The 27476-nt window shown below is 42.2% G+C and overlaps 1 protein-coding gene across 3 annotated transcripts in view; it reads right to left on the minus strand.

Moving 5' to 3' along the window:
• Positions 1-27476, minus strand: part of LOC143296953 (adhesion G-protein coupled receptor V1-like) — a 141074-nt gene that overhangs the window by 61886 nt on the left and 51712 nt on the right. For all 3 annotated transcript variants that reach the window (XM_076609000.1, XM_076609002.1, XM_076609001.1), the window contains 16 exons: positions 27034-27192; positions 24191-24338; positions 22802-22973; positions 21059-21188; positions 19580-19756; positions 18505-18744; positions 17202-17324; positions 15546-15710; positions 13631-13748; positions 12897-13171; positions 9558-9743; positions 7276-7511; positions 4450-4589; positions 3286-3528; positions 2539-2714; positions 397-672 (listed from right to left, as the gene is read on the minus strand). In XM_076609000.1, coding sequence (XP_076465115.1) covers positions 397-672; positions 2539-2714; positions 3286-3528; positions 4450-4589; positions 7276-7511; positions 9558-9743; positions 12897-13171; positions 13631-13748; positions 15546-15710; positions 17202-17324; positions 18505-18744; positions 19580-19756; positions 21059-21188; positions 22802-22973; positions 24191-24338; positions 27034-27192 — 2964 coding nt within the window. The remainder of the gene's footprint in view (positions 1-396; positions 673-2538; positions 2715-3285; positions 3529-4449; positions 4590-7275; positions 7512-9557; positions 9744-12896; positions 13172-13630; positions 13749-15545; positions 15711-17201; positions 17325-18504; positions 18745-19579; positions 19757-21058; positions 21189-22801; positions 22974-24190; positions 24339-27033; positions 27193-27476) is intronic.

Consider the following 27476-nt stretch of genomic DNA (forward strand, 5'->3'; position numbering starts at 1 on the left):
AAAACCACCGACAATTACTCCATCAAAACCACTAACGCTAACAAATCCATCAAATTAATCACCACTGAACAACAGCCACTGATAATTACTCCACCAAAACCACTTCTGTCAACAACTCCGTCAAAACAATCACAACTGTGCAACAACCGCTGGTAATCACTCCTATCGAAAAAAACAAAAAACAACCACCCCAATATATAACAAAAAAAACAAAAAACAAAACAAATACTACTTCAACTACTTCGTTCATGGGCTGTAACTCCCATGTTCACTCATAATACATAACAGGGCTTTAACGTGTATGACCGTTTTCATCCCCGCCATATAAGGTAGCCGTACTCCGTTTTCGGTGGTGGGGTTGGGGATGGGGGGTGGGGGAACAACAACAATACTCACAGTGAGGACCACTTTGCCAGCGGTGGGGCTGATCTCCCCGTCGCCCACGGACGTTGGACTGGCCTGGATTCTGTAGATCTCAATGACAAACGTCTTGGCGATTTCTGGGGAGGTGCGCCGCTTGACGGTCAGCGTGAACTGCTTTCCGCCTGCCTCCCCGTCCTGCCAGGTGAACTGACCCGAAGTGCTCTCCCTTCCGTTGGCTGTGTGACTGACGTCCGCTGTGCTCAGCAACTCCAGAGTTGGGTTGTTGGGGCCCATGATGCGCCAGTGTACCTGCCACCACCACCAGTTATCATCAATAGAAATAGTAGTAGCAGTAGTGTAGTAGCAGAGTAGCAGCAGCAGTAGAAGTAACAGCAGCAGCAGTAGTAATAGCAGCAGCAGCAGTAGTAGTAGCAGCAGCAGCAGCAGCAGCAGTAGTAGCAGCAGCAACAGTAGTAATAGTAGCAGCAACAGCAGCAGCAGCAGCAATTATAGTAGTAGTAGCAGTAGTAGCAGTAATAGAAGTAGTTGTAGCAGCAGCAGCAGAAGTAGCAGCAGTAGCAGTAGCAGTTGCAGTAGTGATAGCAGTTGCATTAACAGAAGTAGTAGTAGTACTAGTAGTATCATCGGTGTTACTTACAACCAAGCTGACCACACTGGGTCATTTCAGGAATGAAAACACCAACAATATTGCTCCCACAGGTCCAAAAAAAAAAAAAAAAATCATAAAAAATTTAACTCTTTCAGCCCTCTAAAGCCTTTCACTTCCAACCACGGATGTATCTGTAGTTTCGGGGTAACTGCATTTTCAACTGTCCAGCTGCTCATTTCCATAAGCTTACTTCATTGAAAAACACAGCAATAATTATTCGGAATATTCATTTATGACTTGAAACACCGCATTCTGTTCCCCCCCCTCCCCTCCCATTCCCCCCACCCCTCCCCACGCCCCCAAGAGGTCAAGGGATTAAATACCAGACCTTAAAGGAAAACCATCGCACTGTATGGTTGGCTACAGTACCATTTGCTCAGCATTATTTCCACACATCCAACATATTCTTCACCTAAAATTTTAATTTTCTTTTTTTGGGGGGGGGGTGGGGTGGGGGGGTTATACTGCATTACTTTCAGTAACATCCGTCTTCCCTTCCACCGCTGTTTGTCTTTAAGGTGAACAACCACAAAGGGTTATCTCCACGAAGATGGCTGCCAGAAAGAAGAGGGCATTCAGGCACGTGCAGGGGAGGATACTAGCCACACCTACTTCAGTTTTCTCCCCTTCAGCAGGGCGGTTGTTTGCACAGGACAGGGAATCAGACCCCTGTCACAGCGTGCACCAGTGGGTAACAGTATCAGTATGTGTAATTAAAAAGTCTATCTTCAAGTCTCAAAGTTTGCAAAAACTTTCTTTTCATTTTTGACTCACTTGTGTAAACAAAGTGAGTCTATATTTTAACCCGGTGTTCGGTTGTCTGTGTGTGTGTGTGTGTGTGTCTGTGTCTGTGTGTCCGTGGTAAGCTTACATTGACATTTTCTCTGCAAATACTTTGTCAGTTGACACCAAATTAGGCATAAAAATAGGAAAAATTCAGTTCTTTCCAGTCATCTTGTTTAAAACAATATTGCACCTCTGGGATGGGCACAAAAAAATAAAAAATGAAGCCTAATTATATGCAAACTGCATTTACTGTTATATTTATATTTTTTGTCTTCTCTAAACCTGGCACTTTGATCTGATATTCTGACACAACAACAAGAGCAGTCATTATTATCATTTTTTGTTCAAACAGGAACTTCTTTTGCTAAGCATGGATTTTTTTTTATATTTTGCAAACGTTTTGGTGCAGTGAGTAAAAAAAGGGATATTACTCTGTAATTAATGCTAGGGGACTTAATTTGCTTTAAACTGATCTTTCTCATCTTAAACATTACATTTTGAAATAATACTCAATACATAAAAAGCTTGGATTTTTTTTTTAAAGTGTATCACAAGTGGGTCTTGAAGGCCTTGCCTCTCTAGTTTTTGTTTTTTTAATAGTTTGCAAAAACTAAGTGAACAGAAGAAGAAAACGCTGACATCATCTAAAAAGCTGTCCCAGAACTTCCGCTCCATTCTCTCTGCCTGAAAAATAATGACACCCCATGATCGGTGCTTACCGTTTGCTGTCCCAGAAGCCCCTCTGTTCTCTCCACCTCAAACGTCAAGCTCTGTGCCGTGGAGGGGTTAGGTATACTGCGCTCCGTCGCTCCCGCAAAGCCAAATTTCCCATTGGGGAAGTCCGACTTCAAGATGGTCACTACAGCTGTTCGTATATTTCCCAGCAAGACACCACCTGAAAACAAAACACTGGAACTTTTTCATTTCACCCACAGTAACTCTCTACCTGCAAATTTTTTAAATCAAAGGTTCAAGCTCAACATAAAGAAAACCACCATTATGAAATATGTGTGACAATACTACCTGCAGTTTCATTTTTTAAATGATTAAAACTTGTGAAAGCAGGTGTTTGTACGTTACTTGCTTGACATAATTGCATAAATATACATTCTCTTCTCTCCCCCCCCCCACTTCCCTCCCTCATCCATTTCAGTAACATTACCCACATGTCACTATTCCCGAATCCCCTTACATAGTCACACCCTTCACGTTCATGTTGGTCTCATCATTTAGCACACTTAGTGCGGCGTGTATGGACTAGTCCACATGATGCGATGTTGCCTTGCAACTGAAACTGACCTTTTTGAATTTTGTACTCACCATGTGTGAGATTAGGTTACTCAATCACACACGGACACACATACATACACACAAACACACACACATACATACACACACACACATATATTACACCCTCTCTATAACACTCCAACAATCACAAAAACACCACAGGCTAACTCTCACACCTGTAGGATTGGACAAGGTGACATTAAACTTCTCCTCAAACTCCTGTATTTCGTCGTCCAGCAGAGTGACGTTAATCATCGCCGCCTTCTGCCCGTCCTCCAGCTGAAGAGTGCCAGTGGAGGGGAGGTAATCCACACCAGCAGTCGCTGTGATGGTCTGTGTTTGGTAAGACACCCTCACGACACCAAAACTCCCAGTGCGTCGTATGACAGAGATCTGGGCCATCTGGGCCTCTTCTTGAACTGAAGTGCACACAAACAGGGACTCAGCAAATCTTGATGCCTTTTGCAGTAGTAGTAGTCTTTGTATACATCTCTCTCTTTCTATATTATATATATATATACATATATATATATATATGTATATATGTATATATATATGTGTGTGTGTGTGTGTGTGTGTGTGTGTGGGTGAGTGTATGTGCATGGGTGTGTGTGTGTGTGTTTTGTTGGGGGGGGGAGGCGTGTGTGTGTGTGTGTGTGTGTGTGTGTGTGTGTGTGGGCGTGTGAGTGAGTGAGTGAGTGTGTGTGTGTGTGTGTGTGTGTGTGTGTGTGTATGTGTGTGTATGTGTGCACATTTTCAAATATGTACCGGCTCAGGTCCATCTTTCTGCACATACAGCTGATCTTTTCTTCTGCTCATTTTTTTTTCTGTCACATTGTCATCTTACTTTGACTTTGCCATTCATTTTGTGGCAGCTACTGCACCAACAGTCAAATCTGCTTGTGCCTGGTGTTTTTTTTTCCCCCTCATTTCCTGTCTTTAGTCCTTGCAAATAATTGGTTGGCTTGTAAGGAAAAGTGTTTGAGATGACTTTAAATCAAAGTGAAAAAAAAGGAAATACGTCTGCAAACATGCACACACAAATATGCACATTTATACAGGACTGAAAAAGAGTGGGAGTGCCTGTATATATGTTTTTATCTCAGTGGCAAATAGGTACTATTTAATGGCATATATACATCTTGATTGCAACTTATTACACAGACACACAGACACACACACACACACTCAGACACACCACAGAGACACACACACACTTACAGGATGCAGACCAACAAATACATTACAAAAGTAAACTTTCCTGCAAAAACTAACAGTGACAACACAAATTAATTTGCTCTCTCAAGAACAGACATGGATTCTTTCGCACAAAAGCTTACCCATCACAGCCGCATTTTCAAACTCAATGATGCCTTCTGCATTGTCGTTTTTCTCAATGACGATAGTTTTCACAGCAACAGCTCCAATCTTTGGTGGCATGTCTCGCTGCAAGCCATCCACTGCAGTGAAGTCACTGTCACTGACAGGGATGTGTAAAAAACAAAAGAAAAAAAAAGAAAAAAGAGGCAACATTAACTCTCTCCATACGAACGGCGAAAGAGACGACGTTAACAGCGTTTCACCCCAATTACCATCATCAAAATATTGCAAGCGGAAGGCTCTTATACTGAAGAGGTGAATGTTGACAAAGAATACCACAATTCTGACGACGGAAGCTAAAGGTTGGGTCATTCAGGCACCCACTGGACATCCGAGGGGTCTGTATAGAGGAGAAGAGAGGACTGGCCATACTGAGTGAGTTGATGGACTTTTAAGTTATATATGAGGAGGTGGTTGTTGCTTTTTTAATAAGCATTGCAGATTTCCCCTGTGAGGGATTAATAAAGTGATACTGTAATGTGCTGTACTGTACTGTCTGCACTCTGCTGTGCTGTGCTGTGCTGTGCTGTTCTGTGCTGTTCTGTATTGTTCTCTACTGTACTGTACTGCATTGTATTGTACTGTGCTGTGCTGTTCTATACTATAATGTGCTGTTCTTTAGAAGTCTGTACTGTACCGCGCTGAGCTGAGCAGCGCTGTGCTGTGCTGTGTTGTGTTGTTCTGTACTGCATGGTATGGTACATACTATATTGTATTATATTTACTCAACATTGTATTAGAAAATACTCAACAACAGTAATGTCTGCACACATACTGATCAGAAATTTGCCTCCAATCTGGTCATAAGAAAAAAATATCAAAATATATTATAAGAACAACAGGTCATTTCCATCGTAGAAGCAAGTCACATTATCTTAAGCAAACATAAAAATTCACTGACATTTGCATCATCCACAGACAGAGGAGTAGGGGTTGAGGAAGATCAGGAGGGTGTTGAAGAAAAGGGTGGATGTAGCATAACAACAATCACAGTAAATTATGTTATCACAGTGTAATGTGTAACAGTAACACCTGAAAGTTTGACATACAAATGCAACAGTGAAAGCAGTGAATAAGAGCAGGTAGGGGTGTGTGTGTGTGTGTGTGTGTGTGTGTGTGTGTGTGTGTGTGTGTGTGTGTGTGTGTGTAATTTTTTTTCATCTGTACCTATTATTGATTGCAGCTTACTTTCACACTGTATTCTGCTTTTTTGTTGTTGTTTTTTTGCTGATTTTTTTTTTTTTTACACATAATTATGAGAACATGAAATGCCAAACACTCAGTGCCTTCAACTTTATCTGGCTGTGTGCCTGAGAAATGTCATTATTCCTTATGTGGAATGTGTTGACTGAACTGCCTTTGAATTTACAAAACGATACATTTGCTTTTCTAATTCAGGACAACGACAACCGTTTTAATACACATGTTTAAAATATCTGAGACTGAGGCAGACCAACCCATGTGTTCCTGTGTACTGGGAACACCAAGTCAGCAAGGTGGGAGTAATGTTACAAATGATGGGGCGAGAAAAACAACAACAAAGTACTGTCTGAATCAGAGCAAACAATCTGATTTAGTACAAATCTGACCACACACATTTGATTTAGTACAATGTTGACTCTTGACTATACTGCCTAGGTTGGTACATTTCTAATTCAAATTTCACTGACATTTTATTCAGATCCGACACAGCTCTAATTGAGATGGAATAATATATTTCCATAAAGTTCTGATTCGGGCTAAAATACTGTACTTTTCTACATACGATTAAAGCGCGCCATTATGTGCAGTTCTGAATCTGATTATGTTTGACTCAGAACCTTCCAAATTCGCTTGAGCAATCTTCCCTGGTATCAACTCACTCTGGACGAACATTTTTCTCCCTGCTATTTCCTTCAGATAACCTATTTGTTGGGGTCAGGAAAAAAAATCACAAAAAATACAAAACATAAAGTAACTGAATGAAACTCACTGTACTTGACCCACTGACCACTTTCCGCATGTCGTGTGAACGCCCACCCCCCTCCCTTTTCACAGCTCTCAGAAGCTGAGTCACTGTCAGTACCTTCTTACTGGTAGCTTTCTTCACTGCAGATACTTTACTCAACGTCTTCATCCTCGTCGATGTAGAAACCTTCCGTTTGAAGCATTTCAATCACTTCAGCAGCAGTAAAAGCTGCTGTTGTGATCTAGTTTGCTCAAAAAATTTCCACTTGTATCGCCTGTGACGCCATTTTCGATATATATGCAGATTAGCTTGTCATGCATGGGGGTGCTGAACTCGCTGGCTTGCTGGCGAGTGTGTTGTTACGGAATCTCATGAAGAAACTTTCCATTCGACCCTTGACACGTTCGCAATGCCCAGTGTGGCTGCGATTGTTATGCTACCCCATGGGGAAAACAAGGAAAAATTTTAATTGTCAAAACAGCTATAACGTTCCGTTGTCCGGAACACTACCTTACATCAGGAACGCTATAGCGTTCCATCGTCCGGAATGAGTGAATTAATACATAAGATAATTTCTGTATCAGGAAATTTTACTTTCACCAATACAGACCATAGTAATAGGGGAGATGCATTAAACCTGATCTGTACAACATAAAAAAAAAACAACCATTGCACATTTATGATTCAATAATTTGTGGGACATTAACTTAACGGGGTTAAGAATATTCCTATGTGCATCACACAACTTAGGAATGATGCTGTGAAATATGGACTCTGGGGGGGAGGGAAGGAAGGGAAGTGAGAGGTGGGGGTGGGAAGCACCTGACTCCATCCCTACCTGGGGTTCACCAAGCTCACGGAGGTCAGGTTGATGAAGAAAGTTTCCGGCCCTTCAGCCATGTCATCCCGTCTCAGTGACACTTCCACCACTGACGAGTTCTGCCCGCTTGCAAAGATCAGAAACCCTTCCGCTCGGTTGAAATCCTCTCCCTCAGTTGCCGTGCCCTCAGAGGTGGTGTACTTCACCTGTACCTGACCCTCCTGACCTTTGCTGCGACGAACCGTGACTCGCACCTGTCAGGGTTCAAGGGGAAAGGTCAATGAAGTGTGAAAGAATTGTCAGTAAACCAACTGTGAGGCTGTACACACACAATGAAGAGAAGATGGCGTTTTCAATGATGATGATGGTATCAATAAGCATCATGACAAAGCAGCAATGATGAAAATGACAAATAAAATGCTGTTTGTAAAAACTGAGGAGCATGATGATACAAGATCTAATGATGATAATGGCAAAGGGAACAAAGTCGACAACAATGACAAACATTGAGGTCAGGGGCTGGGAAAGAACCATACCTCCTACAACTTGTGTCTATATGTTTATTTTTCTTTCCATCTATGTGTCCACAAAAAGAGTTACAAGGGCTATGAATGAGATCAGTCAGAGATGGGGCTCTCTGTGTGCATGCACATCATGTGTGTTTCACAAAACATCAGCAACCACTCACACAGTTACTGAAGAGGTGGCCTGTTGGTAACGCATCGACCTGGGAAGCAACAGAATCTGAGCATGCAGAACTGAATCCCACACTTGCCAGAATTTTCTTCCCCCCCCCCCCACCCCCTCCACTAGACCTTGATTGGTGGTCTGAACACTAGTCATTCAGATGAAACAATTATCCAAGGGCCCGTGTGAAGCATGCACTTAGCACGCATAAAAGAACCCATCGCAACAAAGACAGTTTTGACCTGTGGCAAAATTTTGAAGAGGAAAATAATCCACTTTGATAATAAAATATATACACTTGCAGACAGAGAAAACTATAAAATACAATACAATTAACTGTTTAGTGCTGTCACAACATCACAGATAAGACATACATTGTGATGAATAAAGACAAAAGCATTTCTTTGAGAATGCAGCATGTTAAAAGCTGTTTCCCTCCCAATGCCACAATGATTCAGAACAAAGTTAAAACATTCAAAAAAATTCTAAATCTATCTGTAGATGAACAAGTCAATAACCATCCACCCTTACTGATGATACAGTGAAGTGATGTACTAGCTGGACCAGCAGTCGTGCATCAGCAAGACAATCTGAGTGCACGGAATCATATCCAACACTTGCCAATATTTACTCCCTCTCCGCTAGACCCTGAGTGGTGGTCTGGATGCTAGTCATTCTGATGAGACAATAGACCAAGATCCTATGTGCAGCATGCACTTTACTGCACATGAAAGAACCCATGGCAACAAAAGGGTTGTCCCTGGCAAAATTCTGCAAAAAAACCCCATCCAGTTTGATAGGAATACAATTACACATGCAGGCAAACAAAAACAAACAAAACAAAAAAAAACAAGAGAGGAGGCCCTACGCTGTAGCAACACAGTTTCCCTGGGGAGAGCAGCCTGAATTTCACACAGAGAACTCTGTTTGGGGAGCAACGCAATACAATGCCATAAATATGCTATGTACATGTCCTTGCAGATACAATTCCAATAATGTGAACTATCAGTGATGGTTAGGAGTCGACTTTGGGGTTATTTCCTGTGATTTGACAGTCCCTCTGATTACGCTCCTTTACATGATACGTGAATCGTTTTCTCTCCCTCTCTCTTACATGGCAGTAGCAACAGTCCTGGGTAAAACCAATGGACATGATTACACGCATATTTAAGCTGCAGTTACAAAAAGTCACTGATAAAAAGATTTCTATATTATTAACCCTTTCACTGCCAAACTTGCATTTACGCAGAAGCTAGGTAGAGGACAATGTCAATGAAAGGTGGCCAGATCAAGGGTCTGTTATCCATGAACCTACTGCTCTTTATGTTTGGAGGTAGGATTGGCCGTATTTTCTACAAATCACAGGGGGAATTCCCAGCTATTCTACACACCATATTTTCTGTGCTTATAGCACAAGGGAATTTTGCACTCTAAATTGATGGGTGGTGAAAGGGTTAATTCTTCAGCAATGATATAATGCAAGACAATATAAATGCATGAATGAATATATAAATAAACAGATAAATAAATGAATAAATAAATAAATGAATGATTGAATGAATGAATGAATAGCAAATAAACGAATAAAAAGGACAAACTAAACCTCCACTTACAGACTGATCATCTTCAGACACATAAATCATTTCTGGCAGAGTGAACTCAAACAGGCCATGTGGATGGTCGCTGGCAACAAACAGTATGTTGCACACAGATTCAGGGGAGATGCTTGCTCCACCAGACGCTGAATCGATCCTAAGGACATAGCTGGTCTTTTGCTCCGGCTTACTGTCGTCTCGAGCCTGCACAGAAATCAAACTGAGCAATGAGCTTGCAAGCTTGTGTACAGAAAAGATTTCAAATAACGCATCAGTGGGTCAATTATCTCTCTTTCGTTTGTGTATTTCTTGTACTGCAGGTGCAGTGGAACCCAGTGCAGTGTGGAAGGGACTGTCACTCCTGCACTGGCCTGTCCAGCCACACCCAATGCTTTATCAAACACAACCCAGAGCACAACATATTCTCCAGAGACAAATGGATGCCTATCTATGACAGCATAGAATACAGGCCAAAAAACCTTTCAAAGCCTCCAGTGTCGCAGTCTGCACATTTTTCTTTTTTTTTTCTATTCATTTTCTTCCCATCTGCTAAACCACAGAATCTGGGAGCATTTGTTTCTCTATCTTATAATCTAACTGATGAAAATGAAGATGGTAACACTGATGATACGGATATCTATTTTGACACAAATGAAGTTTGTACCCTAGTTCTTTTATAATATATCGTAGCATCAACCAGGCCCAAGGGATACAGAGTTTTATAAGTGGCATTGCAAGGAAATTTTTTTTCCTAAAATTACGTTTATCTAACATACTTACTGTGACCCACTAGTGCAGACTCCGACAGGGAGTCTGTTTCCTGTCCTGTGCAAACTACTACCTGCCTATGCAGAGAAAACGAAAGTAACTATGGCCGATAACCTCCCGGAAGTAGGTTACCTCCCTGACTAACTTCCTCTTTTTCCGGCAGCCATCTTGACTCCTGATCCTGTGCTCTTCATACGGCTAAGTTTTTTTTTTCGTATTTTTGTCTGTCTATCGATTCTTTGACACTCATGTTTTGTGTCTGACGAAGACTTGTATCAGGTCACAAACTTACTTAGCTCATTTGGGAATTTATGTTTGTGAGTAGGTCAATTTTTGTTGTATGAAAATGTCTGCAATGTTTATATTTTAGATCACGTAATTTTCTTACTTGCTCTACACTGATTTAATCAACTGTGTTACCACAACGTATATTTTGATGAATGGTTATGTTCTAAAGAGTTCTTGCACTGTATGTGTTTAAAAGACAGGAATGCTCATGCCAAAGGAAAACTTTCTGTTAGTTTTAAGACAGTAAATGTTGCATACTAATCCTGTGGTGGTGTCCAATGATGATACATGATCACGTGGGTCTCTGTGTTCCCAACTGAGCCTGCAGCAAATTTAACTCTGAGCAGGAATCAGTCATGGCTGAACACCTCCCACAATAGTAATTATCATAGGCTCCTGATCGGGACTTAATTCAGCTTTCTATCATCAGTCCGAACCTCTCAGTTATCAAACTTCTGTGGATCGACTGCTGGGTTCAGCATGATGTCAGGCAAAACCATTTCACAGCTAGCTCCACAGAACCGTGTGACTAGATTTCCTTTAGATACTGTTTTCCAGTTAACGAAGCAAATAAATATTTTGAACTTGATCTAAATTAGACGGGCGCAACAGTCAAATGGTTAAAGCGTTGGACTTTCAATCCGAGGGTCCCAGGTTCTAATCACGGTGACGGCGTCTGGTGGGTAAAGGGTGGAGATTTTTACAATCTCCCAGGTCAACGTATGTGCAAACCTGCTAGTGCCTGAACCCCCTTCATGTGTATACGCAAGCAGAAGATCAAATACGCATGTTAAAGATCCTGTAATCCACATCAGCGTTCGGTGGGTTATGGAAACAAGAACATACCCAGCATGCACACCCCCGAAAGCAGAGTATGGCTGCCTACATGGCGGGTTATAAATGGTCATACACGTAAAAGCCCACTCGCGTATATACAAGTGAACATGGGAGTTGCAGCCCACAAACGCAGAAGAAGAAGAAGAAGAAGAAGATCTAAATTAATTGTGGGCTGGATGGAGATGTGGGTGAACTGATCTTTTATCTTTTCTTTCTTTTTTTTTTTTGCTGCCTCATTATCTGCACCATTTCAGTGTCATTATTCCCATGATACTCATTCCGAGTCCCATATACACAGCCACACCCGGGTCCATATGTTGCAGTCCCAGCATCCACAGTCTACAGGATGAGACCCTGCATTGATCTTCTTAATGTAATTTAAACTGGCCTTTAACATTATTTTGGTTTCTCTTTGGTTTTAAGAACTGATAGGTGATCAGCCCTGAAATGGCAAATTTGTAGTAAGCTGGGCTGTAAGTGACAGGATTTGATATTGGTCTGTACCTCTTAAAACTTCACCATAGTCACTGGTGATAAGATTCACATCGCATTTCATTCTTCTGTAGGTTCACAAAGCCAGCTTCATCATGTTGATGAATCTGCAGTATTACTGATCCGTGGTTTCTGCACTGCAATAGAAATTCACCCACAGCCTAGTCTCTTTGTGAAGGACTATGACTGTCACTCTCAAACCAGGAGACAAGATTGCACTCACTCAGTGCTGCAGCCTTGGGGGCCAGCTGGCCTTTGGGTTCCATCTCAACACTGGCTGTCCTAAAAAAAACTCTTGGCCAAGACAGCTGGGATGTAACTTAGGCAAGACATTCTCCGCTGTTATCAAATTCTAGCCCCAGATGGTCAGGTCAGCAGTTGCCTCCTCTGCTGTTCTGATGGTTATAGACATGACTGACCATCTTACTACAGGTCTGAGGAGTAGATGGTAGGGCAGAGTCACAAACTAAGACAGAAATAGTAGAACAATGGCTAAATCAAGAGCTGTGTGGGCTCAGGAGGTCAATCTATTTACCCAGACTTTCCATGAGTGTCTTCTGATTTTCAGTTCTTTAAATGATGGTTCTAGCCACACCTTGGTGGATGAAGGTATATTGTGCACGTCAGGTACTGACTCTTCAGGACGACAGACATCTGTTGGTAGCCTGCTGACAACTCCACATGCAGCCACTCCTTTCACAGCATAGGGAAAATAAATCGGGTTAGGCTAGATTTGTTTGTTGCGTTTTCCTTTACCAAGAGAAAATACAGCATCCCTCAAAGTAGCAAAAAATAAATAAATTAATTAAATAAAATAAACAAATAAAAATCAGCATGCTGACTGTGGCTATTTAGCAGCAACAACAGTAACAGCAACAAAATCAGCATCTTCACTGGCTATTCAGCTCGAAGAAGAGGAGGAGGGGAAAACACAACAACAGCTCTACAACAGCTCCACGACAGCTCTCTCACCTGCAAGACGATGGTGGCTGTCTGCTGCTGATCAAGAAACTTGACGGTGCCTGTGACCTGGAGGAAGGCTGTGGCGTCCCGCGGGGTGATGACCCACGACACATCCACCTCCCCATAGATACCTGCTGCTCGGCTCAGCTCAATCCTGGCTGTGCCATCGTAGGCTGAGCTGTACTCACCGGGCTCTCCAATGAGCACAGACCGTGAAGCAGGCAGAATGGAGATTGTGCCGCTGGCGCCAGTATCTGGCTGGATGATGATTCTGGCGTCTGCCTCTGTCAGACGAGGAGAGTAACGAAGATGAGTTGAGCTTAAATATAACTCATGTCATCCAGGATAATTTTTTTTTTAGTGTTGACCTTTACCCCTGAAAACGGGCTATGGCTGTCTACTTGGTGGGGTAAAAAAAAAAAACAACCCAGTAAATCACACACACAAACACATAAATCTAGTGACGCACCCACCCACCCTCACACACACACTACACCAGACCCACCACACACAACATACCCCCCCCCCAACCTTCCCCCCCCCACACACACACATACAGCCACACACCACATCACACCACACACACACAACAACATACACCACCACCCACCAACCCCCCCACGCACACACACACAAGAACACACACACACACACACACACAACACCCTCCCCCTACCCACACGCACACCCACATACCACAATACCACACAAACACAGGACCAACATCCCCTATCACCACAAACCTGTGGGGGAAATGTCCGCATTATTGTCAGCAGACTGAAGCGACACCGTGAACGTTTCTTGTCCCTCCAGCACATTGTCCTGACGGGAATGCACAGAGAACGTCTGTTCCGTCACCCCCTGAGCATCACAAGCAGAGGAAAGTCCGTCAAATGACTGTCAGGACCAAACAAAAACTGTCAGGACTTTGCACTAACTGTGAAGGGTCTGAATCAAGCTGGCGCAGGCTTGAACAAGAACAGCACACTGTCGGGACAAAAAAAAAAACCCAACAAAAACAAACCACGCAATAATAAATTGTCGGGATTTTGCACAAAATATCCAATGTTTGAATCAATCTGGAAAGGGTCTGAACATCAACAGCACAAAAATCAAATCATGCTGCTTTAAAGGCCTTGGGACTGGTTACATAAATGATGTCAGCAGAATTAAGTTTGCTTAGCTTTTGAGGATTTTTAAAAGTCTACACATATGTACATTTAAGAAGAAAATCCTTTACACTAAGCAAACTTAGTGCTGGTAAGATAGCTCATGCAAGCCAGCCCAAATGATTACAAGGGCTAAAGGAGTTTACTTTGCCAATGATGGTGTTGGATTTTCAGTTTGTTCATTAGAAATGGCATCTTACAGAATTCTTTCAGAATGGCTTCTGTGCCAGTCTTTAAAAAAAAAAAAAAAAAAAGTATTCTATGGAAATTTACCCCGATCAGTGCCATAACCCACATCGATAGGAAAAAACAAATAAAACTGCACACACAGGAAAAAATACAAAAAAAAAAAATAAAGGGTGACACTGTAGTCTAGCAACACACTATCCCTGGGGAGAGCAGCCTGAATTTCACACAGAGAAATCTGTTGTGATAAAAAGAAATACAAATACAAATACAAATGAATCTATTCTGGCTTGAGCTTCCTATATGCCAGGTGGTTTTTGCAACAAACAGCCATTTCATGCCACTTAGGCTTGTTGGTTATCGTCGTCCACCACTCTGAAAGTGTCATCAGATTTTCTGACAGGGGTGCTACAAATAACATCTTGAAATGACCACTACAAAGTCTGGTTTAGGTTTTGCTCCCCATGAATAATTTTAAAGCAGACATATCAAGTTGGTGTTTTTTTCCACTGTGTGTATTGGAAAGCCATAATAAAAAAAATTAAAAATTTTTTTTTAAAGGTAGGAAAATTTCAGCTATGATGATCAGATACATCCATCATGGGGAACTTTCAAGCAATTCAGAACTTCATGGAAATTTCTGTCATGGGGCAGCGAAGAGGTTATGGTTTTGTGGTTTTTATGTGTATTCATATAATCTTGTAAATTTTTTTTTTCTAAAAGCTACCAGAGAAAAACCAAACTATGCTGAAGCCACAGTGGAAAGCCATTGGATGAGTCTTCTCACTCTGACACCACACCATTCACTGAGGACATAAAATGTAGGTATATACATTCAAATAAACAATTTTCCCCCAAGCACAAACACAGAAATATACAGATTGAATATTCAAGCATTGTAAACAGATGTACATCTATGCATAACATACTCATGTACATAAAGCATTTTTGAATACAATAAAATAAAAAAAAACATGTGCACACACACACACTAACACACACACACACACACACACAAATCAAATCAAATTATGGTGCTTAGAGCCTTGCCTAACACTAAGGCCATCTCAAGGCTATCGCCACGTTAATACCTACTAATACACACGCAAACACACACACAAACACACACAAAACACTCACCACACCACACCACACATACATACATACACACACACGAAGAAGCTGACACTGCTCACGCAATATCACTCCACTCAGAAGAACAAACAACACTTACAGTACACATCCGTGGAAATACACACCAATCCATCCACACTACACGCCGATAACCCACTACGCAAATGACCTGAAGGAAAAGCAGAACGCCCTCTAGTGGTTCTAAGTCCTCTTGAGCTTCAGCATTCAGTCGCCAGCGAACTTCGACCCGGCCTTCTGACTTCCAGACTCGTTTTACCACCAGGTCGGCACGACCTTGTGGGTCGTTATCTGTCTTGGACTCCTTGATCTCTACCTGTTACAGGTAAAATGGATATGCTGTGTGATGGTGTGTGGGAGTGTGGAGGTGTGGGTGGGTGTGGTTGTGGCTGTGTGTAGTAATAAGTACATTGTGCATGTGTGCATTCATAAGTGTGTGTGTGTGTGTGTGTGTGTGTGTCTGCTTCACTCTGTGTGTGCATACTTGCATGTGTACATATGTGAATCAGATCTTATTTGTCATCAAAACCCAGTATGTTTGCGAGACGCAGTCAAAAATAGTCAACGTCTCTTCTTAAAGCAGTTGTGGATGTAAAAAAAGTCCATCTGGACTTCATCTAGCTTCACACATTCTGATGGCAAAGTAATAGCTTTCGAGTATGCTTATAATTTTCTGACCAATTCTGTTCTCTCATTTTTCGTATGATTTGCACTGGTCAAGAAAATAAATTTCATCTCCCAACACATCACAAACCTTGCATGTTTGTTTCTCGACCAGTGTGTTGTTGCACCTTCCCTTTTCTACGTATAAATCATGAGCACTGATTCTGAGTTGGTCATTTCGTTTCGTTTATTTACTTATAGTCTGTTCATCTAAGATGATGATATTAGACTGAAAATAAATGATATCATTATTATTATTTGGATTATTATCATTCCTATCATAATAATGATTCTCAGTATTAATTAGAAATCGACATTTCTGTTTATTCAAATGAAAATGGGGGCAGCTGAGGTGGAGAGGAGGGTGGGGGGGGGGCAAGGGGGAGGGGACTAAGAAAGGAAGAGAGAGAGAGAGAGAGAGAGAGAGAGACAGACAGACAGACAGACAGACAGACAGAGAGACAGAGAGAACAGAATGTGGAAAAGATAGAGTACAAAATCGAAAATGGAGAGGGTGAGTGTCAGTGACTGGAGAAAGAAAAAACATAATATTGGAAGGGTGTGTGTGAGAGGCGGGATGGGGGAAGCAGGATTAGCACACAAAAAACTATCAATACTCAAATATTGTATGCACTACTTCTGTAGATTTTTATTTGAAAAGAGGTTCATGTTGGTCATTTCTCTTCTGTGTTACTACATTTTACACTGTTCTAATGCATAATCACATGTTATTTCATCATAAAATATTAGTCTTGATTTTGTTTCTTTTTCTCTCGTTTCCGATGCTGAACGTATTTCGAGTTCACTCTGCATTACTAATAAATAAATTAAAAAATTGTTTTAAAAGGTGTGGGAGTAGAACTGAACCATTACAAGTTATGCTCAAATGCAAGAAAATTTACCAAAGGACCAAAACACATCTGAGTGTGTGAGTTTGTCTGTGTGTGTGTGAGCATCTGTGCCAGTGAATATGAGCATGTATGTATGCAAAAGTGTGTGTGTGTGTGTGTGTGTGTCAGTGTGTGTGTGTGTGTTATGTGTGTGTGTGTTATGTGTGTGTGTTTTGAGTGTTTTGTGTGTGTGTGTGTGTGTGTGTGTGTTTGTGTGTGTGTGTGTGTTGGCACCACCCTTCTGGCAGACCCACCTCCCTGGTAGCGAATTTGAACAAGCCGGTAGGAGAGTCGTTCTTCAGAATGGCAATCCTCACGGTCGTGATGCTGCCCAGCACTGCGTCACCCGTCACGTCTATCAGCTTCACGTCAAAACTCTGCGTAGGTGTGACACAAAAACAGCACATGTACTCATTTTGTGACCAATATGCTCCGTGTAACATCACAGAACAGGTGTACCTGTATACTCATACATGGACCCAGATTTGGAAAGAATTCTTCTTCTTCTTCTTCTGTGTTCACTTGTATGCACACGAGTGGGCTTTTACGTGTATGACCGTTTTTACCCCGCCATGTAGGCAGCCATACTCCGTTTTCGGGAGTGTGCATGCTGGGTATGTTCTTGTTTCCATAACCCACCGAACGCTGACATGGATTACAGGATCTTTAACGTGCATATTTGATCTTCTGCTTGCATATACACACGAAGGGGGTTCAGGCACTAGCAGATCTGCACATATGTTGACCTGGGAGATTGTAAAAATCTCCACCCTTTACCCACCAGGCGCCGTCACTGTGATTCGAACCCGGGTCCCTCAGATTGACAGTCCAACGCTTTAACCACTCGGCTATTGCGCCCGTCGGAAAGAATTCAAACCACAGAAATGAGGTGTGAGTGAAAGATACTGCACATCAAACAGACTGATCGTATCTTCATGAAACATGTGTCAAACCACCTAGCAGCAAACTGGAGTAAATAAAGACCTGCTACCAGTTCAGAAAAGAAACCTATGTCGGTATGGCCATGTAACCAGAACCATTGGCCTTGCTAAAACAATCCTCCAGCGATCTATTGAGGGACAAGGCGATACAAGACAAGACAAAATTATGTATTTTCAGGGATAATCGATGTGCACTGATGCACTTTTTTTCCCATCCAGTCCTTGCCCTTTATAGAGTCTACAGTACACAATGATAAAAATATTCAAAAATAGGCATAAGTACAATGTTTATAACACATATGGAAAAAAAGAAGCACACACATCAAACTGTAAGAATTTTGTTGCACTGTGAGTGATGTTGCACAAGCATACTTGCAAGGGAGATGGAGGGGAAGATGGACTGACTACACTGCAGAACGAACATTCACAGAGGCACAGGCTTTGTCACACAACTGACAGAGGTGGAGGAATCTGGATAACAGTAGTGACTCATTCACAGTGAAGGCGAAGGGTGAAGAACTGAAACACAATCCACATGGAACTTTGCTCAGCATCAGCTTTGCTCCCCCTCACCCCTCCTCCAAACAACTTCACACAAAACATACACGACACTGACCTCCAAGCCTTCAGTGATAGTGTCGTCAACGATGGTGATGTTGATCTCGGCTGTCTCCTGTCCATCAGCAAACTGCACGCTGCCCGCCCAGGGGGAGAAATCCCTGTTGTTGGCTGTGACGGAGACGGTTTGCCAGGTGACCGTCAGACGGCCGAGCAGTCCAACATAGCGACGGAGCAGCAACGTTACTGTGTTGTTGCGGCCGTATTCCTCGTAGGTGTCCACCCGGCCTTCTACGTTCTGGACACAGAGGCAGGAGGGGTTGCGCATATAATAATTTACCCAACCAAGAATTTCAGACATTCTGTTTTTTATCATCTTATCATAATTCCCTCTATGCCCATCTCAATCCCAAATGCAAAGGAGGAGGGTTGGACAAGGGGGGTTAGCAACAAAAAATCAATGCTACAAAGACGCCATCTTTTTTTATGATGATGGGGTGTGACTTTGCTGCTACAGAGGCTGAATTATGTTTGGGACTAATTGACAAGGCCTGTACTGTTAAAACACATCCTGATGTCAATGAGGCCTGAGAGATACAGACACATGCAGCGGTGAGTCAAGAAATCTGAGCAAGACTCCCAAAAATTCATCTGTGACATGGATGTCCCTCAACTGTGTGGTCCCATCTTCCTGTCTGAGCCCACAGCACGCTCCACTGGGGAAGAAGCCATCCACAGGCCAAAAATAACACCAGGAGGTCAGGTCTGATGGGGACTGAAACTGAGTTCAACACTGAGATAACGTTCAAATGTAAACTCTAATACTTTAACCCCTTGACTGCCATGCCTGTAAATATAAAAGGGCAGAGTGATGTCACCAATGACATCATCAAAAGAAGAGAAATAACTCTGGAAGGCTGAAAATTCACTCACTTGATCAAGAGTGGTGTATCTTGAGACTGTTTTCTCAGTTTTGGGCCGACTGTTCTGGCTACTAATTCATGCTTTGAAAACACCACCTTCTACAGTTTTCTTTTCACAGCAGTCAAGGGGTTTAACATCCACAATCATCAGTATATATGACAACACATTAAACACAATTCCTTCCTTCATTTCTTCCAGACAACACTGACCGTTTCAACGTCGAACTGAACCATCCCACGTGCACCATCGTTCTCTAGAATCGTGATCTCTGCAACGTTTCCAGGAACGCGGATGCTGGGTTGTGCCGAGCTCTCTCCCTCTGCAGTCACCAGCATGACCTCTGTGATGTTGACAAAAAACGTCTCTGATGCCTCTGGAGTGTCATCCTGTAATTAATATTAACGAAAATGACAATTACCTATGCACAGTATAATGAGCATCAACAGAATTTCTATGCTGACGAAAAAAGGTCTGTTACATTTCTTGAGTGTAATCAATGTTAATGAAAATGACAATTAGCAATTTACTGTAATCATTTACTGCCAGATTAACTTGTATTCACAAGCAATTCACAATAAAAAAAAAAAAAAACAACAACATAAATTGGTTTTGAAATACTGCAAAAATTGAAGTGTTGCCTTCAAATACATTTATGCAATCCAACTGGAACTTGCTGTTAATATTTTCCCTTTCCGGGATCTGTTGTTAATGTTATTACTTCCTGGGATTTGTCATTATTGTTATTACTTCCTGGGATTTGTCATTATTGTTATTACTTCCTGACATCTGTTGTCATTGTTATCACTTTCCGGGATCTGTTGTTAATATCATTACTTCCTGGGATCTGTTGTTAATACCTTTACTATCTGATTCTGTTGTTATTTCCTGGGATCTGTTGTTAATACCTTTACTATCTGATTCTGTTGTTATTTCCTGGGATCTGTTGTTCATACCATTACTTCCTGGGTTCTGTTGTTAATACCTTCACTGTCTGATTCTGTTATCAATGTGTGGAGTGATGGCCTAGTGGTAACGCGACTCCCTAGGAAGCGAGAGAATCTGAGCGCGCTTGTTCACATCACGGCTCAGCCGCCAATATTTTCTCCCCCTCCACTAGACCTTGAGTGGTGGTCTGGACGCTAGTCATTCGGATGAGATGATAAACCAAGGTCCCATGTGCAGCATACACTTAACGCACGTAAAAGAACCCACAGCAACAGAAGGGTCGTTCCTAGCAAAATTCTGTAGAAAAATCCACTTCGATAGGAAAAACAAATAAAACTGCACGCAGGAAAAAATACAAAAAAAAAAGGGTGGCGCTGTAGTGTAGCAAAGCGCTCTCCCTGTGGAGAGCAGCCCGAATCTCACACAGAGATATTGTTGTGATAAAAAAGAGAAATACAGACATACAATACTATTACTTCCTGGAATATGGTAACACCTTTCCTGTCGGAATCTGTTATCAATGCCATTACTTCCTGGAATTAATTTTTAATACCTTTACTGTCTGGGATCTGTTGCTGAAACCAACTTCTGAGATCTGTTGATAATACCATTACTTCCTGGAATCCATTCTCAATATGACCACTTCCTCAGTTGCAACGCGCATGCATTTGACAAATATCAACAACGATCACCAAACACTGATATCAAGGGAAATATATGCCAGTTCAACAACACCAACTGACCTGCAAGATCGTCACAGAAACGCTGGCCTCGCTGTCGTTCACGCCAAAAGTGACATAGCCCTGAGTGGCCAAGAAGTCCTCTCCTGACGTGGCCTGCTGCTGTCTGGGCAACTCTAAGGCCATGGACGTCCTGAAGACACAAATCACATGTATGTACACAGTCACACGGCTCAGGGAGACACCAACTCTTCTTAGCTGTCGTCGTCGTCGTCGTCTTCTTCTCTTCTTTGTCTTCTTCTTCTTGTACACCAATCATGGGCTGCAACTCCCACGTTTACTTGTATGTTCGAGTGAGTTTTATGTGTCTGACCATTTTTACCCCGCCATGTATGTAACCACAGTCCATTTTTCGAGGGGTGGTGGGGTGCATGCTGGGTATGTTTTTTTTTCCCTCCATAACCCGTTGAATGCTGGCATGGATCAAAGTATCTTAACTCCTTAAGGCCTGCGCAGAATCATTGTTCTGGTGTCAAATTTGTCTCATTAAAATGGTTTTCACGTTCATGCACATGCATAATACTCAAAGAAAGGGAACTGACTTCTGTAATACTTCCGGATGCGTCCACACATAATTTGGGGGAAACACGTATATTTACTGCATTTTCTTACCACATTTTGTGAGGGGGTTGAGGTGTGAGGTGGTGACAGATCTGCGCATCTGTTGAGCAGGGAGATATTGGGAAACATTCTCCACACTCAACTCACAATGCGCCATGACCGGTATTCGAACCCAGGACCCTCAGATTGAGAGTCCAACACTTTAACCGCTTGGCTGTTTCTAATGTCGTAGATGTTCTGACAGGACAATGAAATGTCTGGTGTCATAATACATGGGAAGCAAAGAGCTGTTTTTTGCTTTATTTCATATTGCAGTTCTAAAGACAAGGAAAATGATGATGGAGGTGTTAAGCACCTGAAAAAGTTAATGTGTATATATATATGGGTTTGCAAATGTGCATGTATGTATACATGTGTGTGTTGCTTTGTGTGTGTGAGTGTGTGTGTGTGAGTGTGTGTGAGTGAGTGTGTGCACACATGTGTATGTGCGTATGTATGCAAACATGTGTATGTATATGAGTGTAAATTGAATGCATTTGCACACGCATATATGGACACTTTGTATGTGCATGTACGTGCATACAATCATGCATGTGTGCATGTGTGTGTGTGTGCATGTGACATGCATTCATGCGCACACTTCAGCATGCATGGTCTGCATGCGTGTAATATGCTTGTGCAAAAGCACTAGCGACTGTATAAGTCAATATATCAACACACATACCAGAACACTGCATATGGTTTACTTGTAATACCAAACAGATGGATCACATAAAACCATGTTCTTCTACACATTTCAATTTCAGTTTCCGGAGGTATATTGTAGCTTTCAAGAGGGAGCTGAACAAGATCACAGTTTAGTCCCCCCCCCACCCCCCTTTTTTTTCTTTCTTTTTTTTCCCCTCCGGAGGGACGCTGCGAGTGATGGTGGGAGGGAATATGTATACATGTTCTTTCTCATTGTCACCCCCTCCGGTAGGAAGATAGGTCTACTTAGGTTATGACTAGGTATTTACGCCTCTGCGCACACAGGTCATTAATAGTCAGTAATGACGGCTGACCTTCCAGATTGAAGATTGAAGGTGTTTCGGTTTTCAAGGAAGGGTCAAAGTGTACAGACTAATCCACTAACTTACACCACATCAGAAACAAAAAAACAAAACAAAAAAACAACAGAGTACGTACACATAAGAAACCCTCAGCTGTCCTCTCAGACCCTGCTCTCGTCTGATCGTAAGGGTCAGCTCACGATTTGTGTTTTCAGGCTCAGGGGTCGTGAGCGACGTACTGCTCCATGACACCACTCCAAAGGGGGAGTCGTTGGCGAGGACGGTTATTTTTGCCTGTGTTGCCTCCCCTTTCATACAGGAAGGAATAAACATACAGTGTGAAACTCCTGACAAGACAGCCCAGCCTGACTGAAAACCATCAAAAAACAAGGCGGAAAACACACAATAAACATCTCGCCGAAAACGATGTGTCGCAAGGGTACTCATGCCCTTTACATGTACTGAAGAGCGCACCCACCACAGCACTCCTTCCATGTTTCATCAACCACACCGCACCATGGTACACAACAGCACCCCCACACACACACGCCTAACAGTTCAACGTAGATCCTCACATCAAGCCATCAGTTTCTCAAGAATGCTCCTTTCCCTCACACATGCATACTTGGATGCACAGACACACACACACACACACATGCAGAGACATGCGCACACATGCACACTTACACACGTATACACACACACACTTACACAAACAAACCACAAACACCACCCCCCACCCCTTAAACACATCACACACACACACACACCACATGCACACACCGCTCCCCCCAAACACACCATACACCACACACACACACACACCACATGCACACACCACTCCCCCCAAACAACACACACACACACACCACATGCACACACCACTCCCCCCAAACACACCACACCACAGACACACACACACCACATGCACACACCGCTCCCCCCAATCACACTACACACCACACACACACACACACACACACACACACACACACCACATGCACACACCGCTCCCCCCAATCACACTACACACCACACACACACACACACACACACACACACACACCACATGCACAAACCTATCCTCCCAAAACACACCACACACACACACACTACATGCACATACCGCTCCCCCCAAACACACCATACACCACACACACACACACACACACACACACACACACACACACACACACACACACCACATGCACAAACCTATCCTCCCAAAACACACCAAACACACTACACACACACATACACACACCAGATGCACACACCGCTCCCCCCAAACACACCATTCACCAAACACACACACACACTACACAACACACACACACCAACACACACACACACACACACACACACACACCACATGCACAAACCTATCCCCCCCAAACACACTACACCGCTCGCACACACTACACCGCACACACACACACACACACACGCACACACACACACACACACACACACACTACACACCACACACACACACACACACACACACACACACTGTCCCTCTCACCTAACCGAGCCCCTCCAGACTGCAGGTCTGTTCCATCATCGACAATCTCTGTCAGCTGGATGTAGGTCACCTCAGCCAGCTCAGCAATCGAATCATCAATTATGGTAATGGCGATTGTTGACTCATTGACGTTGTTTCCAAACTCGACCTGCATTTGCACAGGACAGCTTGTTCAGACCACAAACCAGAGCAATCTAGGTTATCAGAAAAAAAATGGGATTACATTGCATGAATCTGCCATACTCACACACATGCATGTATGCACACACATTCAAGACAAAATACAAGTCTAATGGATAGACTTCGTTTAAATGCCTTTCGTACTAAATTTTCTAAAAATATAAAATGTATATGCAGTAAGCAAATAACTGTAAGCCATCTACTCATTCATTGTCCAAGCATAAGACAGTTACTTCCAAAAGATGTAGTTGATGACTTTTCCTCCAATATTTCATTAGCCACTGAAAAGATTTTGAATGATTATTCATTGCTTAGAATGTTTTCAGAAATTTTAAACTCCAGTCCAGTTGGTATCCTCCTTTGATGTATTATATTTAATACTGTTATTTATATTTACATTGTTGTCGGTTAATACTTGTTGATATGCATATACATATTCTCCTTCCCACAACAACTCATTCAATACACACCACAACCTCTTTAGACTTTTTCTTATAATATACTTTTCCTCTGATACATAACGCACTTTTTTTTCTTTTCTTTTTTACACTAATTCCCTTTCCTTTATACACTACTTTACTCCTTTCCATCTAAAAACACTTATAGTGAATAGACGTTAAACTGAAGAAAAACACACACAATTAATTCTCACATGGGTGAAAAGAACCAGCGCCTCCAATCCAGTCTTCAAGCCGTTTGCATGCTATGAATTTAACTCTTTTGTAATTTGAGGTCACAGGCCAAAAGGTCAGTATCACAACATATATCAAGTCTGAGACTTTTCATTATTCATTTTTCTTTATCATTATCATCATCATCAACATTATTATCACCATTAATATCATCATCAGCAGCAGCAGCATCACCATTATTATCATCATTATCATTATCATAAGTTTTCTCCTTTTTTTATCATTATGAATTTACAATTTTGGCCTTTGAATTTGAACTGTAACTTTTCACGAAAAGAATAACTTGATCAACATCTGCTGTCTGTTCAAATCATGATTCTCCAACACTTACCGCTGCTGAGAAAAAACTCATGCCAACAATTCACACACACATATATGCTCATGGCACATGCACATACACATGCACACATACACATGAGCACATACTCAACACTGACTGACTGAAACCATTTATTGTCAGATTAACTGTTTGTTGTACTGACATTTTCGCAACCATTTGAATAAAATATTAACTGAGCAACACCAGGAAATTCTGATTTGAGGGAAGGTATGATTTAAAACACACACACACACACACACACACACACACATACACGCACACACACACAGATGCATACACAACACAATCAGGGCTCAACCACATATGCAACAACAAGGAGGAAATAATTCAAGTCTGGCATCCCAGAAACCTTTCAAAAGACCACTTCAGAGCTCAATCGCAGCACCAGGAAATGTCCCCTCCATAAAGCACGGATAGGAGTGACAGAGATTTGTAGCACTGTAAAGTTATGGTCTGCGGTCCTGGGGCAATGCCATGCTGCAAGGTCTGGAGCCCAGCAAACGCTGGCATTCATTCCTCCTCCGCAGCGAACAATTATTGTCATCAGAACGGGTTTATCAGGTGGTGTCCAGCGCAAGTTAAATCAGAACAGGCACTACCGAACACCACTGAAGTGACTCGTGCTTCCATTTCATTGATAATGAAACGCATTTTGGAGACACATGAAGCACTAGAAGCTGCCGGACCAAAGTGCCATATCTTAATACCAAAACAAAGCAAAATAAAGGACAAAAATCATTTTAGAAATTCCCCAAATGCCCATCTGTATTTTTCAGAAGTTCTCCCTCCCACGCACGAACTCAAATGCATGCGCGCGAGAACATAACTCACCAAACTGAATTTTGTTTCGGTTTGTGAATGTAATGCCTGTGCTGTTTTATATGTTGCCTTCTTTTCAGCAACTTTGTCAAATAAAAGTGTTCTTGTACCTTATGTAAGAGGATGGCATGGATTGATTCCATGGTTTCTGCTGTGCCTAATCATGAGGCTGGACAATTTTTGTCCACACCTGTAAATGTTTGAGTGTCTATTATGCTTAACCCTTTCTCAAACACGCTCCCATGTTTCAAAGGACACTGATTCATAACAAACGCATGCATAACATTGTCTGAGCTCTTATGATACATCATACGCTCAGTGATGTAGATTGTATAAATACCAGATCAAAATTATATACTTTGATTTATTTCAATAAAACAGATGATAAAAAAAGACATTAATATAAAAAAAAGAAAAAAAAGGGGAGTGAAGATACAGTATGTAAAACTGCAAGACTTATTTCACTGTTACACACAAGTGAGAAAAAGGAAATTTTCTATCTAAAATTATGTTTAAGTAACATACTTACCGTGAACCACTAGTGCAGACTCCAGCAGGGGTCTGACATTCCTGTCCTGTGCAAACTACTATCCGCCTATGTGGAGAAAACGAAAGTAGCTACGGCCGATAACCTCCCGGAAGTAGGTAACCTCCTCTTTGCCCCCCCCCACCCCCCCCTGACTAGCGCCCTCTTTTTCCGGCAGCCATTATGACTCCTGTTCCTGTGCTCTTCATACGGCTAAGTTTTTTTGTATTTTCTGTCTGTCTGTCGATTCTCTGGCGTTCTTGTTTTTTGTCAAATAATAACTCACCGTTCCAAAGAGTGGGGAGATATCCCTCAGTCCGTCATGGTCGCCGGTGGCGATCCATCTGACAACTACCCGCCCAAACGAGCCGCCTTTTCGGGTCACACTGAGCAGCTCAACATGGTTCATGCCGTCAACTTCATTGGTGTACACTTCCAGAGAGTCCTACACACACACAGAAACAGACACAGTCATCTAATAATTGCAATCAGACGACTTACAATTATCAGATCAGCATCACCATACATCACCTTTGTGGCAATGGAGGTGTTTATTTCTTTGACATCTCCTGTGACCCATGTGATCTGACTGTCAAATGTGTAAAGCCAGTTAGGAATCAAGGTGTCATATTGTAGGTGATAATCCTTGACCCATGTAATCTGACTGTCAAATGTGTAAAGCCAGTTAGGAATCAAGGTGTCATATTGCAGGTGATAATCCTTGACCCA

This window comes from Babylonia areolata, chromosome 22 (genome assembly GCF_041734735.1).
Source record: "Babylonia areolata isolate BAREFJ2019XMU chromosome 22, ASM4173473v1, whole genome shotgun sequence".
Lineage (NCBI taxonomy): Eukaryota > Metazoa > Mollusca > Gastropoda > Neogastropoda > Buccinidae > Babylonia > Babylonia areolata.